General features: G+C 41.4%; 1 protein-coding gene across 1 annotated transcript in view; it reads right to left on the reverse strand.

Annotated features, from left to right (window-relative positions):
• Window positions 1–20,000, reverse strand: part of LOC115217332 (echinoderm microtubule-associated protein-like 6) — a 66,423-nt gene that overhangs the window by 12,479 nt on the left and 33,944 nt on the right. Inside the window, exons 16-31 of the mRNA XM_029786991.2 lie at window positions 19,266–19,366; window positions 18,209–18,411; window positions 16,898–17,137; window positions 15,889–16,087; window positions 14,287–14,379; window positions 13,370–13,501; window positions 12,334–12,599; window positions 10,099–10,300; window positions 9,249–9,375; window positions 8,324–8,420; window positions 7,818–7,947; window positions 7,083–7,355; window positions 5,522–5,742; window positions 3,635–3,792; window positions 1,205–1,322; window positions 1–113 (exon numbers count right to left, since the gene is read on the reverse strand). The exon at window positions 1–113 is cut by the window's left edge and continues 76 nt beyond it. Coding sequence (XP_029642851.1) covers window positions 1–113; window positions 1,205–1,322; window positions 3,635–3,792; window positions 5,522–5,742; window positions 7,083–7,355; window positions 7,818–7,947; window positions 8,324–8,420; window positions 9,249–9,375; window positions 10,099–10,300; window positions 12,334–12,599; window positions 13,370–13,501; window positions 14,287–14,379; window positions 15,889–16,087; window positions 16,898–17,137; window positions 18,209–18,411; window positions 19,266–19,366 — 2,673 coding nt within the window. The remainder of the gene's footprint in view (window positions 114–1,204; window positions 1,323–3,634; window positions 3,793–5,521; window positions 5,743–7,082; window positions 7,356–7,817; window positions 7,948–8,323; window positions 8,421–9,248; window positions 9,376–10,098; window positions 10,301–12,333; window positions 12,600–13,369; window positions 13,502–14,286; window positions 14,380–15,888; window positions 16,088–16,897; window positions 17,138–18,208; window positions 18,412–19,265; window positions 19,367–20,000) is intronic.

A 20,000-nucleotide genomic window follows, 5' to 3' on the forward strand; every position in this document is an offset into this window, starting at 1 on the left:
TCAAGGCCCCATACTTCGCCCTCACCATGGCCCGTTACTAAGGGTTTTGTGATTCCATTCTTCTCGGTAATTTCATATACGTTATTCAAATGTGTTCCAACAAGAATTTTACCCTGAGAAAAATGGAAAATGGACAAAAAAATACAATATAGAAATTAAAAGAACTCTTAAATATTTAGACTGAATCTTCTTGGAATCCAGTCAAAATAACAGAATTACTATATATGATGGTATAAAAGACACACAGGTTTATTAAATGCACCTCAAATGTCAATAGTGCATGTTGGGAGGAAATAGCTTAAGAATGAGAACCCAGGTCTGAAATTTCCCCCACATCACCTGATGAAGGCTGGAGAATATATCAGAGGAAACGTTGTGTTAACAACAAACAAGATGAGGACAAATATCCGTCAAATGTAAATAATGTATACAATTGGTACTGTTTTTTTTTTTATCAACCTTGGAAAAAGGAAAGGCAAAATCAAACTCAGCAGGGTTTGAACTCAGAACATATAGAAAATCGAAAGAAATATTATATTATATCTGAATGAAAAACCGGATGTTGGTCTTGGCTTAGCTGGAGCACTTTTGACCACAGGTGAATGCTAAACAGAAGCTAACCAAGAGCAAAACAGAATCGGCTGATTAAAAAAATTAAAAAAAAAGCAAAAAGGAAAAATTAAAAGGAAAGAAATAAAACAGGCGCAGGAGTGGCTGTGTGGTAAGTAGGTTGCTTATCAACAACTTGGTTTTGGGTTCAGTCCCACTAAGTGACACCATGGACAAGTGTCTTCAACGATAGCCTAGGGCTGACCAAAGCCTTGTGAGTGGATTTGGTAGACGGAAACTGAAAGAAGCCCGTCGTCTGTGTGTGTGTGTGTATGTGTGTGTGTGTGTGTGTGTGTGGTATGTTTGTGTCTTTGTGTTTGTCGCCCCACCATCGCTTGACAGCCAGTGTTGGTGTGTTTATGTCCCTGTAACTTAGTGGTTCGGCAAAAGAGACCGAAAGAATAAGTACTAGGCTTTCAAAGAATAAGCCCTGGGGTCAATTTGTTTGACTAAAGGCGGTGCTCCAGCATGGCCACAGTCAAATGACTGAAACAAATAAAAAGAATAAAAGTATAAAGGCAAAATAGATAACTGAAGATTGGAAGTTGGGAAAAGAAAATGGTGGAGTGGGCAGGGGCTGGATTAGTGCCTTTACCTTGGCCCGACAAACGGATTTGACCACAATCATTTTACTGCCACTATCCACAAGAGGGAATGCACGACATCTCTTCATTTCTTGGTCCCACAACTTCACTGCACCATTTTCAGCTGTACTGTAAATATGTAAAAGATATTACAGGTAAATTACAGGTAAATTTAGAGAAGACAAACAGGTAAATGTATCGAAGGTGACACAGGTGAATTTTATATTTTTTAATTTTCTGATTTCTTTATTGCCCACAAGGGGCTAAACATAGAGGAGACAAACAGGACAGACAAACGGATTACATCGACCTCAGTGCGTAACTGGTACTTATTTAATCGACCCCGAAAGGATGAAAGGCTAAGTCAACCTTGGCGGAATTTGAACTCAGAACGTAATGACAGATGAAATACCTATTTCTTTACTACCCACAAGGGGCTAAACACAGAGGGGACAAACAAGGACAGATAAACGGATTAAATCGATTATATCGACCCTAGTGCGTAACTGGTACTTATTTAATCGACCCCGAAAGGATGGAAGGCTAAGTCAACCTTGGTGGAATTTGAACTCAGAACATAAAGACAGATGAAATACTGTTAAGCATCTCGCTCGGTGTGCTAACGACTCTGCCTGCTCGCCGCCTTAATTTTTCTACAGGTAAGTTGGTCCAACACATGCCAGCATAGAACATGGGCGTTAAATGATGATGATGATGATGATGGTGATGTAACCCTGGAGAAAACATGTATACACACACACACCCACGCATACATTCAAAGGTAGAGTTCACATTGGAACAAATTGCAGGTGAGAGGGAAAAAGGTAAAGACGTACTCAAACTATGGTGCCGAAATACATGTGAAAGTTGACTTTCCACAGCTTTGGTTGTCATTGTCATGTGAGTTCTATATATATATATATTATATATAGAGATATATACACAGACAGCAAGTTGTCAGTGTATGGTAGCCTTCAACTAACATTATCTTCTCCGAGACCCTGCGGCGCAAATTCACCAAAATTGAGAGTATGATTGAAGAAGGCTTGATCTTCCTTCCGTAGAAGAAAAAAATTCAAATCGGAACATAACACCAAAAATTATTTACATCAAAAAGGTGCTTTTTTTCTATGAAAATCCCTATTTTTTACAATTTTTTGACTGCTGTGTCACCATTTTTCGGTGTATTTCAACCAGAAAAATGTTTACTTAAAGAGAATAACAAGCTACATAATGAAAAAATTTTACTTTTCAAAAATTCCAATTCTAAAGGGTCGAAACAAACCCGAGCAACGCCGGGCGATACTGCTAGTCTGAAATAAAGTTGACGTAAAAGTTAGAGTTACCTCCCTTATACTATTACCTCCCTTAGATACAGAAAAATTTCCATTCCATTCAAAAGAATTTTCTGATATTTTGAAATCTTCCTTTCATAGAATAAAAGACACAATATTTATTACAATCGCATTTGCTAAGGCGAAGGGATTAATTCCAGTCGTGTTTGATTGTTTGTCCGTGTACAAAATATCTTAAGAACCGCTGGATGGATTCGAATGAAACTTTCAGAGATGTTTGGCCTTATTACTGACACGAAGTGATTAGATTGTGGGATCGATCCGGGTCCGGACAAGGATTCTGGATGATTTTTCCCTCACCCCCTTTTTTTTTTATTTAACTTTTGAGAGCGGTAGGGTTCATTTTTAGTATTCTTGTTTGTAAGAGCAGTCGAGTATATTTCAGATATTCTCATTTTTGAAATTATATCCGGCTAATCGTTGATGGGACATTGGTATTGCCTTGGCGGAGATTTGCGCTCTGTGAGTGCTCTTGTTATATTTTGAATTTAGCAGTACTTCTCCATGCAACACAAAACACGCGGACACAATTAATGGAGAACAAGGGGACAGGAATGTCGTAAACAACTTCATTAGATCACATATGTATGCATATTTTCCCTCCTCTCTGTTAAGAGGCACAAACACTTAAACACATTCACCAATTTAAACAAGGAAACCCTCCAGAAGAGTTGCAGGAGATTCTGAAGTCGTCTGGAGGCCGTGGTTAAAGCCAATGGCAATTTTATTGAATAAATTTACTCCTATTTCAAGATATTTTAATGTAATTTTAGTAAATATACCTGTTAAAATGAGATGTCAGTGTTATTTCCCTTTTTGCGTAATTTAGACGACAATTTATCCACCACACCCTGTATATGTATATATATATATATATATATATATATATATATATATATATATATACAATTTATATACACATATACATACAGGCACAGACATATAGGCTGCAATCCAATGATTAAAGCAAGTATAAGATAAAAGAAGATAAAGACAAATTGAAATTCTTCAACATAAAGAATCTTATCAAGGAATTTCAGTTTGGGTCTTGAAGAGTTTTTAGATGGTTGCATCGGTTATACTTACAGGGGTTCCTTGCCACCAGTTACAATTAATCCATCTTTAATAGTGGTAAACATGGAGAAGACAGGCCCAGTGTGTGCCTTGATTACCAGGCGTAAAAGAGTATGGTCCTTCCAGACGTAGACATCACCACTTAGGGCCCCTGTGTAGGTGGTGTTATTCTGGAATAGAATAAAAATGTGGGTGAAACAAACAGGGAGATGGGTTTTGTATTGGAGATGTTGAGGGCAGCTGTGAAAAGAAGTGCTGGGGTCTAATTGTGGAAGGTACCTGTGGGAGTGGTGAACCCAGGAAGACGTGGGGCGAAGTGGTGAGAAGGATCTTCAGACGCTGGGGCCTCACTGAGGAAATGACAAGGGACCAAGGGATGTAGGGGTTTGCTGGACTTGATGAGAAACATCAAGCCCAGTAAAATCCCTGTTTTCCATACAAACAGGTTTGTCCTTTCGGGTGTCAAAGCACCTGTGCCAGGGCTTCATAAATGTACCCATGCTCGCAGCATGTGAAAAGCAGCCAGCACCCTCATGATGATGATGACGACGACGATGATGATGATGATGATGATGATGATGATGATTGAGATGATGATATAAGGTAGAAGGGCTCCGAAAAGGGTCTCAGGGAGTAGCATCCCTGCTTCCTGATTTATTTTTCCACCACATTTCTTCAAAATCATGGTAGAGGTCTTGGTCTCGGGATCGCTTATGTCTAGAAATTGAGGTCAGAGGTAAGCAAGGGCATGCTCCCTGTAGAAAATCCAGCTCCAAAAAAGCCTCATCATAGCAAAGGAGAATGGGCCAAGCCAGCCCAAAGGTTGAGGTGGGCTGCACCTACCTACCTCGGTTGCTATGACATTGAGGTAGATCTGCCACCCCTGCTAATGGGGATGAAACCCAGATTTAAAACACTCGATGATGATGGTGGTGGTGGTGGTGGTGGTTTAAGTGATGGTGATGATGATGATGATGATGATGATGATGTTGTTGTTGTAGGTATGGCTGTGTGGTTAAGAAAGTTGCTTCACAGCCATGTGGACTTGGTTTCAGTTCCCAGTGAGTGGCACCTTAGGCAAGTGTCTTTTACCATAAACCCTGTCGCTGATCCTTGTGAGTAGGTTTAGCAGACAGAAACAGAAGCAAGCCCTTATACATGTATGAACCCCTGTGCCTCTATACCTCTAATCTTTCATCATGTAGCAGAAGGCCACCACTCCTCTCACTCTTATTCCCTCCTTCTGGCTGAGGCAGGGTTTTGCCTTGCAGGTTATTCAGTAACCCTGTTGGTGCTGGTGCCATGTAAAAAGCACCCAGTACACTCTGTAAAGTGGTTGGCATTAGGAAGGTCAGCACCATCCGAGCGTGATTGTTGCCAGAGCAGCCGACTGGCTTTCATGCCAGTGGCACATAAAAGGGCACCATTCGAGCGTGATCATTACCAGCATCACCTTACTGGTATCTGTGCTGGTGGCATGTATAAAAAGATTCGAGCGAGGTCGTTGCCAGTACCGCCTGACTGGCCCCTGTGCCGGTGGCACGTAAAAAGCACCCACTACACTCTCGGAGTGGTAGGCATTAGGAAGGGCATCAAGCTGTAGAAACTCTACCAAATCAAGATTGGAGCCTGGTGCAGCCATCTGGTTCACCAGCCCTCGGTCAAAATCGTCCAACCCATGCTAGCATGGAAAGTGGACGTTAAACGATAAGGATGAGGATGATGATCCCAGCATAGAAGCCATGTCAGAACAGACAAATGGAGCTTGGTGCAGCTCTTTGGCTTGCCAGCATCCATGCCAAACCCTCTAACCCATGACAGCATGGAAAACAGACGTTAAATAATGACAACGATGATGACGATGATGATGATGACACAAACGAAAAGGGGCAGACTTACATTTGCAAAGGCCACAGAGAGCATGGTTTGCATTTTGCAGGGGTTACCTCCATCAGTGCAGTTTGTGAGGATTCCTCGCTTCCCGACCAGTTGGCTGCCAGTCACTGTCCAAAACCTGACGTGCTTAACTCCAACACTAACAATCTCATGGTCAGAGTCTGGCCGGAATTCAGCTCGGAAGATTCGGTCAGTATGGCCGTTGGCACAAGCAACTTGTGTACCTACAACAAAAAAGAATAACAAAATAAATGTAATAAAAAATAATAATAATAATACTAGTAATCATCATCATCATCGTCGTCATTTAACGTCTGCTTTCTATGCTGGCATGGGTCGGACAGTTTGACTGGGGTCTGAGCAGACAGAAGACTGCACCAAGCCCCATTCTGATCTGGCAGTGTTTATACAGCTGGATGCCCTTCCTAATGCCAACCACTCCGAGAGTGTAGTGGGTGCTTTTTATGTGCCACTGCCACAGGGGCCAGAGTAGGTGGCATCGACCAAAATCAGATGGTACTTTTTATGTGCCACCAGCACGGGGGTCACAACTACAATTTATATAATAATTCCTTCTACTTTTGGGAACCAGGCTTGAAATTGTTGGGGAGGGGTTAGTTGATTACACTGACCCCAGTATGATGATGATGATGATGATGAATGATTGACATTAGATGTTATGGATTTATTTCTTTATTGCCCACCGGGGGCTTAAACATAGAGGGGACAAACAAGGACAAAGGGATTAAGTTGATTACATCGACCCCAGTGTGTAACTAGTACTTATTTAATCGACCCCGAAAGGATGAAAGGCAAATTCAACCTCAGCAGAATTTGAACTCAGAACATAACAGCAGACGAAACACCGCTAATCATTTCGCCTGGCGTGCTAACGTTTCTGCCATTTCTGAGAAATGGTTTGGCATTAGGAAGGATGTCTGGTAATAGACACCATGTGAAGGTGAGCATTGGATATTGATGCCATTCTCTCTGACACACACACATATGTATATACACGCATGTATATACATAGGCGCAAGAGTGGCTGTGTGGTAAGTAGCTTGTTTACCAACCATATCGTTCTGGGTTCAGTCCCACTGCTTGGCACCTTGGGCAAGTGTCTTCTACTATAGCCTCGGGCCGACCAAAGACTTGTGAATGAATTTGGTAGACGGAAACTGAAAGAAGCCCGTAGTATATATGTATATGTATATATGCGTGTGTGTATTTGTGTGTGGCCCCCTAGCATTGCTTGACAACCGATGCTGGTGTGTTTATGTCCCCGTTACTTAGCAGTTCGGCAAAAGAGACCAATAGAATAAGTACTGGGCTTACAAAAGAATAAGTCCCGGGGTCGAGTTGCTCGATTAAAGGCGGTGCTCCAGCATGGCTGCAGTCAAATGACTGAAACAAGTAAAAGAGTAAAAGAGTAAAGAGAGCATATGGGGTCGACGTAATCAACTTAATCCCTTTGTCTGTCCTTGTTTGTCCCCTCTGTGTGTAGCCCCTTGTGGGCAGTAAAGAAATAAGAAACCATTTTTCAGAGTCTATAACAAAATCTTACCTTCTTGCCATTTCCAAAGAGCGATTTTGTGTTCGGATTCTAAACCTACAGAAATTAGGTACCGTCCGGTGCTGGAGAAATCCAAAGAACAAGTTCCTTTGCTGTGAACGCCTTCCAAAATGGACAGAGTCTCTTTACTGTAAGCTTCCCATATATGTATGCAGGGTGGGTTACCAAGTTGACCGCTGGCCACTGTGTTTTTGAATCTCGGGTGGGAGTTGACGCTGAGGCACAGGATGTCGTCTGTGTGTCCTGTGTAGAAACTCTGGGTTCCTGGCAGAGGAAAGAAACGGTTTTATATATGTGCTGCAAATCTCAGCACATATATACACACTCTCTCACATGCATACACACACTCTTGCACATATACACACTTTCATATGTATATGTATTTACGTGTGTGTGTATATATGTATGTGCGTGTGTGCCTGTGAATGTATATGTATTTGTATGTGTGTATATATGTATATGTGTGTGTGTGTCTGCTTATATATGTATATGTATTTATATGTGTGTATATATGTATGTGTGTGTGTGCCTGTGTATGTATATGTATTTACATGTGTGTATATATATATGTATATATATATATATATATATATATGTGTGTGTGTGTGTGTGTGTGTGTGTGTGTGTGTATGTGTGTGTGCATGTTTGTGTGTGCTTGTGTGTGTGTGTGTGTGTGTGTGTGTGTGCTTGTGTGTGTGTGTGTGTGTGTGTGTGTGTGTTACTTACCAGTTGCGATGTTCTGTACTATACAAACTCCAGCCGTGTGGAAAACAACATCTCCGCTGTCGTCAAGGTAATGCAGGTTGCAGCGTGCATCGAAACCTCGGTAACCATGCACGTGGTCTAACACGAGGCCCTGCGTAAAACAAAAAGCTAATGTCATCATCATCATCATCATCTTCATCATCACCACCACCACCATCATAATAATCATCATCATCACCATCACCACCACCACCACCACCCTCATCATCTTCATCACCCTCATCTTCATCATCACCACCGCCACCACCATCATGATAATAATAATAATTATCATCATCATCATCACCACCACCAGTGGTGGTGACTGGTGGTTGTTGTAGTAGTAAACAGAAGTAGTAGTAGTAATAGTAGTGATAGGGTGGTGGTGGGTGTAGTAGTGGTGGTGATGGTAGTAGTAAGTAGTTGTGGTAGTAGTAGTAGTGGTGATAGTAGTAGTAGTAGTAGTAGTAACAGAATGTATAACTCACAGACACTGGGGCTGTTCTCTTCTTCTTGCTGTTCATGAACGCTTCGTTGTTCAAAACCTTAGGAGGTGGGTTCAAATTCCGAGTGACAGACGATGCACTTCAGGGGGCCACAAGGAACCACAGTCAAGTTTGGTGGAGGAAGTCAGTGGAAGTTTTGAAGAATTGACAAAATAAATAAAATAAATAACAAAATACATTTACAAATAAGAAAAGATTTCACTCATCACAGACACAATCCTCATGAGTACCACTCATACTTATAAGTACCACTCGTACTTATGAGTACCACTCATACTTATGAGTATCACTCATATCAATGAGTATCACTCATGCTAATGAGTACCACTTGTACCTATGAGTATCACTCATATCAATAAGTATCACTCATACTTATGAGTACCACTCGTACTTATGAGTACCACTCGTACTTATGAGTGCCACTCATATCAATGAGTACCACTCATACTTATGAGTACCACTCGTACTTATGAGTATCACTCATACTTATGAGTACCACTCGTACTTATGTGTATCACTCATGCTTATGAGTACCACTCGTACTTATGAGCATCACTCATATCAATGAGTATCACTCATACTTATGAGTACCAATCATACCTATGAGTACCACTTCAACACACACACACACACACACACAGAGCAAGGGCTCTTTGGTGAAAAGGGGTTTGAGCCACAGGGAAAGGTATGTTCATTTACAGACCAACAAAGAGCCTGTATGTGGTCACTCAATTTGCTAGAAATAGCAGCCAAATCTTTTCTGAAACCACACCCATCTTAGGAAAGGCAAAAACAAACTGAACGTTGTATCTCTGTATCTTTAAAAGACAGAAAGGTTATGACCTAGGGCTAAAGAGCAATAACAACCAAGACCACACACACACAAAATACAACAGACACTACATACTTGGTGTGTAAGTCTCCGTTTGCGCAGACCATGTTGGGTCTGATGCCTTCCCTCCGATGTAGAGAGTCAGCATAGATCTTGCTGCTGTAGTCCATGTTCTTCTCTCGATCAACATCGCTGTCATAACCTGTAAATAAGGGGAGATAAATCAGTAATAGTAGCAGTTTTACGGTGGGATGAATACCACAGCAGCAGGTTTACAGGGTCAGTAGAATTGCAGCAATAATAGGGGGTAAGATTTACAGTGGGATAAGGGATTAATCCAGTGGATTTAAAGTAGCAGTAGAATTACAGTAGGTTTACTGTAATCTATATATATAAAGCTGAAGTTGTATGTGTGTGTGTGTGTGTGTGTGGAAGGTTTCGTAGCCTTCAACTAACACTATCTCCTCCGAGACCCTGCGGCGCAAGTTGACCAAAATTGAGAGTATGATAGAAGAAGGCTTGCTCTTCAAATCGGACCATGTTAACACCAAAAATTATTTACATCAAAAAGGTGCTTTTTTTCTATGAAAATCCCTATTTTTTACGATTTTTGACTGCTGTGTCCAGGTGGGGAATTCGTACGACATGGAGATTGGGAAACTGACCCTTAGGTGTCCATATGACTCGAGAAGGTAGCCATTATCTTTTTCTTTTCCTTTTTTTTTTTTTTAGAATTAGCATTATTTTTGTCATAAAAAGTAATCTAATACAAGATAGATATAGATAGACAACTGAAGAAATATCTAGATTTGCAGAACCATACAACCCCCTCATGGTAACAAATAACAATGAAAAGCATCTCGGTAACAACAAAGAAATTGAAAAATGAAAATTATAGAAAATGGTTGAAAAAAAATCTTTATACCTTCTTCATCAGAATCTGTCTGTGAGTCATCACTGTCTCCTCGGCAGATATCAGCTTTTGCTGCTGGATTAGTGGCAGCCCACACCATCACAGACATATCAGCGCCACCGACGGTGACAAGCTTTTGGTCATCAAAACACCATCGGACGTTGGTCACATGGGCACTGTGTCCAGTGTATTTCTTGAACTTAGCAAGCTGACCCTGAAATTTAGGGGTTAAAATGTGAATATCATTAATGCTATTTATAAAGGCCTCCATCAGGTTTCACTATAAATTTGTGACCAGGGTCCCAAACCGAGGCCACAGTTCTCCTCATCATCATCATCATCATAATTTGATCTCTTTTTTTTTTGTTTCAGTCATTTCACTGTGGCCATGCTGGAGCACCGTCCTTAGTCGAGCAAATCGACCCCAGGACTTATTCTTTGTAAGCCTAATACTTATTCTATTGGTCTCTATTGCCAAACCGCTAAGTTATAGGGACGTAAACACACCACCATCGGTTGTCAAGCGATGTTGGGGGACAAACACAAACACATAAACATACACACACACATATATATATACATATATACAATGGGCTTCTTTTCAGTTTCCGTCAACCAAATCCACTCACAAGGCTTTGGTCGGCCCAAGGCTATAGTAGAAGACACTTGCTCAAGGTGTCACATAGTGGGACTGAACCCGAGACCATGTGGTTGATAAGCAAGCTACTTACCACACAGCCACTCCTACGCCTTTGTTCACTTTTCCATGACTGTATGGGTCAAACAAATTTTGTTGAAGTCCATTCTCAATGGCCAGATGCCCTTCCTGTTGCCATCCTTCACCCGTTTCCAATCAAGGTAACACATCCCTACATTCGTCATGGAAGTCTGGTAACGAACAACCTCGCTTGTAGGATGCTAATGCTTAATTATGACCATTATTCGATGTCCAGATAAAGGTACACAAAAGCACACACACACACACACCTATAATTCTGTCTGGCCCATGCAAGCATAGAAGAGTGGACATTAAAATGATGATGATGTTGTTGTTGATGATGATGGTGATGATGATGTTGATGATGATGATGATGATAATGTTGATGATGATGATGATGATGATGGTGATGATGATGATGATGATGAGCATGACCTAGGCATCACTGTCAGCAGTGATTTGCGTTGGACAAAGCATATCTCTAAAATTGTCAAGAAGGCCGAGGGTGTCTTGGCATCACTCAGCAAGACTTTTGTTAGCCGCTCTCCAGCCATCTATTTAAAACTGTATACAGCTATGGTACGACCACACTTGGAATTCGCATCATCAGTTTGGAACGCCTATCTTGCTCAGAACATTGACCTCCTGGAATCAGTTCAGAGACGTGCAACCAAACGCATACCCTCCATCAGACACCTACCATATTCTGAGCGCCTTGTTTCTCTGGGCATGGATTCACTGAAGCTCCGGCGTCTGGCGACAGACTTGGTAGACACCCACAAAGTTGTCAACCACCTCACCAATAACAACACTGAACACCTTTTTGATCTCCATGTGTCTAACACACGTGGACATGCCTACAAAGTCAGAAAACAACACAGCTCCCATGACTTTCGGAAACATTTCTTCACGCTCAGAGTTGCTGAAGCATGGAATAAACTGCCTGCGTCAGTTGTTGACTGCCATGACACTGCATCCTTTAAGGCCCTCATGCTTTCCGAAATCTGTCGAAACTACACCTGATTATATATGCACTTTAGATGAGTTGTAGTGCACCTGAGCACTGTACACAATGTTTATTATTATTATTTTATGACGATGATGATGATGATGACGACGATGACAATGACGATGATGGTGATGATGATGATGATGATGGTGATGATGGTGATGATGATGATGATGATGATGACAACGGACTCCTTTCAGTTTCTGTCAATCAAATCTACTCGTAAAGTTTTGGTCGGCCCAGGGCTATAGCAGAGAGACACCAACCCAAGGTGCCACGCAGTGGGACCGAACCCAAGACCACACGGTCGGGAAAGCAACCTTCTCGACCCCCACAGCCATGCCTGAGCACCCGTACTTCATCAACCTTAAAAAACCACTGAAACCAACAAAACAAGAATACAAAACAAATCCTAGTTACCCCCTTACGAAAAAAAAGGGAGGTAGGGGTTTCAAAGTGTGAGTGGGGAGGGGTAGAAATAGGGAGAGATAAAAGCAAATAAATAAACGTGGATTATTACCTTGACTGGGAACTGGAAAATTTTCAATAATCCAAAGTCGTCGGCCGTTGCCAGGAGAGTCTTGTCATTGGACAAGGATGTGGCATTGATATCGGTGATGTCAGCCTTGCTGGGCCAAATGCCCTCACAGGTGGTGCCGAGGACACATGTCCAACTGGCCCAGTGGAATTTGTCCACTTCTGCTTGTCTCAGGTTAAATCGTTTCCCTCTTGGAGCTTCGAAAAACAGTTGTTCTCTGGCACCAGAGTTTACCATTATGACTCTACCTGGAGTAAAGAAAAACAAATATTAGAAAATTTTTTTTAAAAATTAAACAAAATAGGATGAGAGAGGATCATGTGTGTTTGTGTGTGTGTGTGTGTGAGAGAGAGAACATGACTGTATGTGTGTGAGCATGTGTGTGTGAGAGAGAGAGAATATGACTGTGTGTGTGTGTGTGTGAGCATGTGTGTGTGTGAGAGAGAGAGAGAGTGTGTGTGTGTGTGTGTGTAAGACAAAGAGAGAGAGAGAGAGAGAACATGAGAGAGCATGTGTGTGTGTGAGAGAGAGGGAATGTAGTTGTGTGTGTGTAAGAGAGAGAGAGAGAGAGAACATGACTGTATGTGTGTGTGAGAGAGAGCATGAGTGTGTGTGTGTTTGTGTGTGTGAGAGAGAGAGATAGTGCATGAGTGTGTGTCAGAGCATGTGTGTGTGTGTGTGTGTGTGTGTGTATATTAGTGTATGTGTGTGTGTGTGTGTGATTGGAATTTAAAAAATCTTTTCATTACATACAAAATAAATACAATTCTTGATTTTTTAATCATAATTGATGATGATGAATTATGACAAAAGTAACTGAAAATGGGAAAAAATTTCTGCCTGCTTCTGCTCTTTTCCATAAAAGTCTAATTTCCTTGGGTGCTGGAAATACTCAGCCCAAGCCCCATCTAATATCACTCCTCCGCAAACCAAACAAACAGTGCCCCCCCCCCACATCACTCTCACAAAGCCATAAAAAAACAAAGGACATAAAAACAAGGGCTTTTACTGTACTTACCTTCTTTATCCCAATCAATGTGTGTGATGTAGCTGGAACAGCCCTTACAGATGCCGACCCTCTTTAAGCTGTCCGTGTTGTATAGGTCTACAAAGTTGTCATGGGATGCAACAGCCAAATACTTGCCAGGGTCTGTAAACAGAGAAAACAGAAAACATAAAGAAAGAAGGTTGTCTTCTACTGTTCCCTTGGGTCAACTAAAGCATTGAAATTTGAGTGAAATTTGGTAAATGGTAACGGATCTTTTCGGTTTGAACGGCAGTTTTTTCTGGCGGTGTCATATGAAATTATCACCCATAATTATGACCCTAGTATCGATCTATTGCATTTCAATCTGTTTTAGGGTTAGGGTTAGAGTTAGGGTTAGGGAAGGGTATCTTTTTTTCTTCAGAAATGTAAATAAACTCAATCTGTTTCTTAAACGAGGGACATATTCATACAGCACAGAATGTTTTCACCTCAACAGACGTCAGTGATTGGTTGAAATTGCAGAAATTGAAGAAAAAAACAACAAATATCTTACAAACTATAGAATTTTCTCAATAAAGCCAAGAGAAAATGATGTTTTATAAACACATTCTACCAGTATAATGTCCTTCCCACAATGCATCATTCGTCTCCCCTATAAAGTGACAGGCATGCCTTTCCAATGTGTCAGCACCTATTCAAGTTTTCCTCTACGTAGCAACCCCCACAATACAGGCATAGGGGGCAGGACCCTATCCTCCTCCTTGTCCCAAAATCTCAAGACAAAAGCATTCAGACATTCATACGTTTCCATTAACAAACCAGTTTCCCCACTGCACCCAACTCCCATAATGCTTCAGTATCCCTATAAAACACGGCACCTTTTCCCACCCTTCCTCCTCTCTGTAAGACCACACACCGACCCCCGAAAAACAGAGGAAGTTACTTACTTGGTGAGAATTTGATGTCTGATATTTCCTCTTTCCTGTGATGGTACGATGCAACCTCATTCATCGTGTCCACATTGACAACTTCAAAACTACCTGATAGGAAAAATTGAAGACAGGACACAAAACGTAAGATCCGATGAAAGTGGATTAATAATGTTTAGACTATAACTGTTATTTTGTCACTTCTTCTGCACTTCCAATGGAAACTCCACCTTCCTCTAATTAACTAAGCACTTCCTGCCAAATATCATCTGGTAGCTGATTTGGCAGAGATCCATAAAATTATTAACCATCTTACCAACAATAACTCTGAGCACCTTTTCAAACTCCACCTGTCTAACACCTGTGGACATGTTTACAAAGCCAGAAAACCGCACAGCTCCCATGACTTTAGGAAACATTTTTTCATGCTGAGAGTTGCTGAAGCATGGAACAAACTGAAGTATGGAACAAATCTTCAGCAACATGCAGCTAAGAGAATACCCTCCATCAGACATTTGCCATATTTTGAACGCCTTACTTCCCTGGGCATGGATACATTGAAACTCCGACGTCTGGCAGCTGACTTGGCAGACACCCATAAAATTATTAACCATCTTACCAACAATAACTCTGAGCACCTTTTCAAACTCCACCTGTCTAACACCCGTGGACATGTTTACAAAGTCAGAAAACAGCACAGCTCCCATGACTTTTGGAAACATTTTTTTACGCTAAGAGTTGTTGAAGCATGGAACAAACTGCCGGCATCAGTTGTTAGTAGTCGGAGCACTGCATCCTTCAAAACTTCCATGCTTCCTGAGATTCGCCAACACTACACCTGATTTTCTCCCCTCCGCAAGCATGTATCTGACTCATACACTGTTCACTTTCCAGACATTTGTACATTACTGCATATGCTTTATATGCACTTTTGACAAGTTGTGGTGCACCTGAGCACTGTATACAATAATTTCATTATCATATCTATACCTGGATGAATGCATTTAATTTGTAGTCACCTGAACTAAAGAAGAAATTCCTGAATCACTACCTGAACTAGGGAAGAAGTTCCAGGTATGGAAGCTAGAGTTAACCTACCAAAAACCAAACTCATAGTAAGTAGGAGGGCAGACAAAGCACAAATCATCTCAGGTTGATGGCCCTGCTCGATTTCCAAAAAAGGTGTAGGTAGGAACTCCATATGATACACCTGGACACACAAAAGGTGTAGCAACATCAGAAGAAGGTTAACAGGGAAACTAGCTTTTGTATGTGTAAGGTGCACAGGTATAATAGACACTGAAAATGCACAGACTCCATCAACTGCCAGGGGAGCAAGCTAGAGGTAGTAGATAGCTTCCGTTGTCAAGGTGACCAAGTTAGTAGCGGAGGTGGATGCTCTGAGAGCATAGCTGTGAGAATAAGATTAGGATGGGCAACAATTTACCCATCACACCCTGTATATATATATTGTGGGGTGGAATAAAAGGCAATGGTAGTTTACAAATATATATATACACACACAAAGATGCAGCTCATTGCCCCACAACAGCATCCAGACATGACCCCCCCCCCAAGTGCAAAGAGATTTTTGAAAGTATAAGGTCAAAGTTCACTGACCGTCCTTATATCCAACAGCGATGACACTGCCATCTGGTGAGAAACTCACACACCTGGCTGCAATCTTCAACCGCTTGAAATTCACCATGTAATGGTTGCTGACGTCCCAGAGACGAAGGCTTTTGTCATCGCTGACTGTGGCGCACATCTTCTTGGAAGGGTGTGTGTCTAAGCCCCATACTTCACCCATTTTGTGACCCTGGGAGGAAGAGAAGGAAACGGATTAAAAGAGAGGAAGAGAGAGAGAGAGAGAGGGAGACAAAGGGAGGGAAAGAGAGAGATAAAGAAAAGCAGAGAGAGTGAGAAACAGACAAAGAAAAACAGTGTTAGCCTCTACTACTACCACTACCACTACTTCTACTACTACTACTATTACTACTTCAACTACTACTACTACTACTACTACTACTAAAAGACAAAGAAAGACAGTGTTAGCCTCTACTACTACCACTACTACTACTACTACCATCACCACCACCACCACCATCACCATCACCATTATCACCACCATCACCACTACCATCACCACCACCATCTCCACTGCACCATTGCTGCTGCCATCACAACCACTATCACCACTATCACCACCACCACCGCAATCACTGTTGTCGCTGCTACCACCACCAACATCATCATCACCACCGCCATCACCACCACCACCATCACCACAGCAATCACTCTTGTCACCGCTACCACCACCACCGCTATCACCACTGCAATCACCATCGTCACTACCACTACCACCACCACTATCATCACTACTGCAATCACCATTATTGCTGCTACCACCCCCACTATTGCATAAACCACCACCATCACCACCACTTTATTAAAACTAATATTATATCTAATACTAAAAGATTTTCTACTACCACCACTACTACTACTACTACTACTACTACTACTACTACTACTACTACCACCACCACCACTGCTACTACTATTACTGCTACTACATCATAAGAACTACAACAATAATAAAAACATGGAAAGAAATGTTGTGACCCACCTGTGTTAGAATTGTCATTGGACCGTCTTTTTCTATTTCCAGCACTTCTCCATTCTTTGTCCCAACCAGGATCTTACCATGTCCAAGAATGACCGCTCGGACAGCCGGGAAGTCTTCGACCAGCACACCATGCATGCCTTTGGTGAATGACGACCGTTTTATGGAATACGTCCGAAGACACTGGAGGAATTCACTGTCCCATAAAGACACGTTACCATCTTTCCCACCTGTGACGAAGCCCTGAAGAGAAACGAAGAAGGAAGATGAAGGATACCTAAGTATCAGGGTTTCAATTTCTGGCCACAGCATCGGCTTTTTTTGTTTGTTTTTACATCTGTTTTTTTTCCATGTTTGTATGAGTTGCTCTTTCATTCTTTTATTTGTTTCGGTCATTTGACTGAGGCCATGCTGGAGCACCGATTTAGTCGAACAAATCGACCTTGCAACTTATTCTTTGTAAGCCTAGTATTTATTCTATTGGTCTCTTTTACCGAACCGCTAAGTTACGGGGACATAAACATCGGTTGTCAACCAATGGTGGGGGGACATATATATTTTACTCATTCTCAAATTTGATGGACATATAGCGTTATGGAAGCTGACTCAAGAAATCTCTAGTGAGACTTATTATTGATGTACCTGAAGAGACCTAGAACGGGTCGAAACATGTGTTGTACCCAATAAAGTCTATTACACATTCCATCTCTTATTTTATTAATACTTTTACCCCAACCACTACGAAGTCCCCGCAGTAAATAATCTACAGATAACAACATGTAATCAAAACTGTGCTGGTGCTTTACTCATCACCAATTTATACATTTTGCTTAATTTCTCCATTATATGTATATATATGTGTGTATATATATATATAAGAAAACAAAAAAAAAATATATATATACATACACATATACATATACATTTATTTCTTTATTACCCACAAGGGGCTAAACACAGAGGGGACAAACAAGGACAGACAAAGGGATTAAGTCGATTATATGGACCCCAGTGTGTAACTGGTACTTATTTAATCGACCCCGAAAGGATGAAAGGCAAAGTCGACCTTGGTGGAATTTGAACTCAGAACGTAACGGCAGATGAAATACCACTAAGCATTTCACCTGGTGCACTACCGTTTCTGCCAGCTCGCCACCTCACAGATGAAATACCACTAGGCATTTTGCCCGGTGTGCTAACGATTCTGCCAGCTCGCCGCCTTTCATATTACATTGCCACACACAAGAAAGTACACACACACACACACTGAAAATTTACATGATCATTTACAAGGAAAAATTCTTGAGTCGTTACCTTTTCCAAAGAGTGCATGGCAAAACAAGGTCCTTCATGAGCTTTGACGGTTCTTTGGATTGAGTTACCAAACCAAGCAAACACATTCCCATCACTGCCTCCAGAAAAACAGCATTCCACAGATTTACCAAAGCTGATACAAAGCATGTCACAGATCTTGGAGTCTTTACCAAATACACCACGGTGAGATGTAAACCCTCCACCTGGAACAATTGAAACAGAAAAAAAGGGTCCATGTAATTGGGGGAAATTCTTCATTTTCAGGTTTGGAAGATGGTACTTTATCGTATTACGCCTATTCCATGCCTGGTCATTTCTATCTTGCTGTCCGACACTGTTTTTGTCCACTGCCAACAACAAGGCAGTGAAGGAGTTCTCTATGTGGTCACTAGATATGCAAGAAACCACAGTCAAATCTCCCTGTGATCATACACTCTTTTACTCTTTTACTTGTTTCAGTCATTTCAGTGTGGCCATGCTGGAGCACTGCCTTTAGTTGAGCAAATCGACCCCAGGACTTATTCTTTGTAAGCCTAGTACTTATTCTATTGGTCTCTTTTGCCAAACCGCTAGGTTACGGGGATGTAAACACACCAGCATCGGTTGTGAAGCAATGAATATATATACATATATATATATATATATATATAAATTGAGAGAGAATAACAGACAGATAGATAGAAAGATATGTATGTATGTCTATGTGTGTGTGTCTTTGTATCTGTGTTTGTCTCCACCACCACCACCACATGACAACCGGTGTTGGTGTGTTTACATCCCTGTAACTTAGCTGTTCAGTAAAAGAGATTGATAGAATAAGTACCAGGCTTTAAAAAAAATTTTACAAGTACTTAGGTTGATTCATTCATCTAAAGGGTCTTCAAGGCGGTGCCCCAGCATGGCCAGAGCCTAACGACTGAAACAAGCAAAAGCAACAACAACAACAACAACAATAACAACATGATAATCTGTAGTAGAAACGTCTGAAGTGATGCTCCATCCATCCTTGTGCAGGTGTGTAAGACATCAAAGCTAATGGCAAAACCCTTTTTTTTACCTGTTTGTGTCCAGAACTTGATGTGTTTCACCCCTACACTAACCAGCTGGTTGTCATCAAAAGGGTTCCACTTAATGACAAATACCTTGTCCTTGTATCCTCTGAAAATAATTAAAAAATTTTTTAATTACAGAATTAGATAATGACACCAGCACAGAGGTTGGTGACAGACTGTTAAACATAAAATAAATATTGGGAAAATGGTATTAAAGAGTCTGGTAGAGCAAACATCCGAGGGAAAAAATATAAAGGTCTGCATGTACAGAAGCTACTGTACTGAATCCTTGCCAATATCTCTGAGGTGAGAGTCACTTCTTTTTATCACCTGTGAATTCTTGACTGCTACCATCAGTGCTGCCTCCACACCATCCTTAACATCAGTTAGGGTAAGAAAGTTACCCTAACATTGAAGGCTTTGATCTACCAGGGTGGTGCAGCAGGCACAAGTGGCTGTGTGGTAAGTAGCTTGCTTACCAAACACATGGCTCTGGGTTCAGTCCCACTGCATGGCACTTTGGCCTCGTGCCAACCAAAGCCTCATGAGTGGAACTGGTAGATGGAAACTGAAAGAAGCCTGTCGTACATATGTATATATGTGTGTGTGTGTGTATGTGTTTGTCCCCCTAACAGCACTTGACAACTGATGCTGGTGTGTTTACATCCCTGTAACTTAGCAGTTCGGCAAAGGAGGCCGACAGAATAAGTACTAGGCTTACAAAGAATAAGTCTTGGAGT

This window comes from Octopus sinensis, linkage group LG11 (genome assembly GCF_006345805.1).
Source record: "Octopus sinensis linkage group LG11, ASM634580v1, whole genome shotgun sequence".
In the NCBI taxonomy this organism is placed as follows: domain Eukaryota; kingdom Metazoa; phylum Mollusca; class Cephalopoda; order Octopoda; family Octopodidae; genus Octopus; species Octopus sinensis.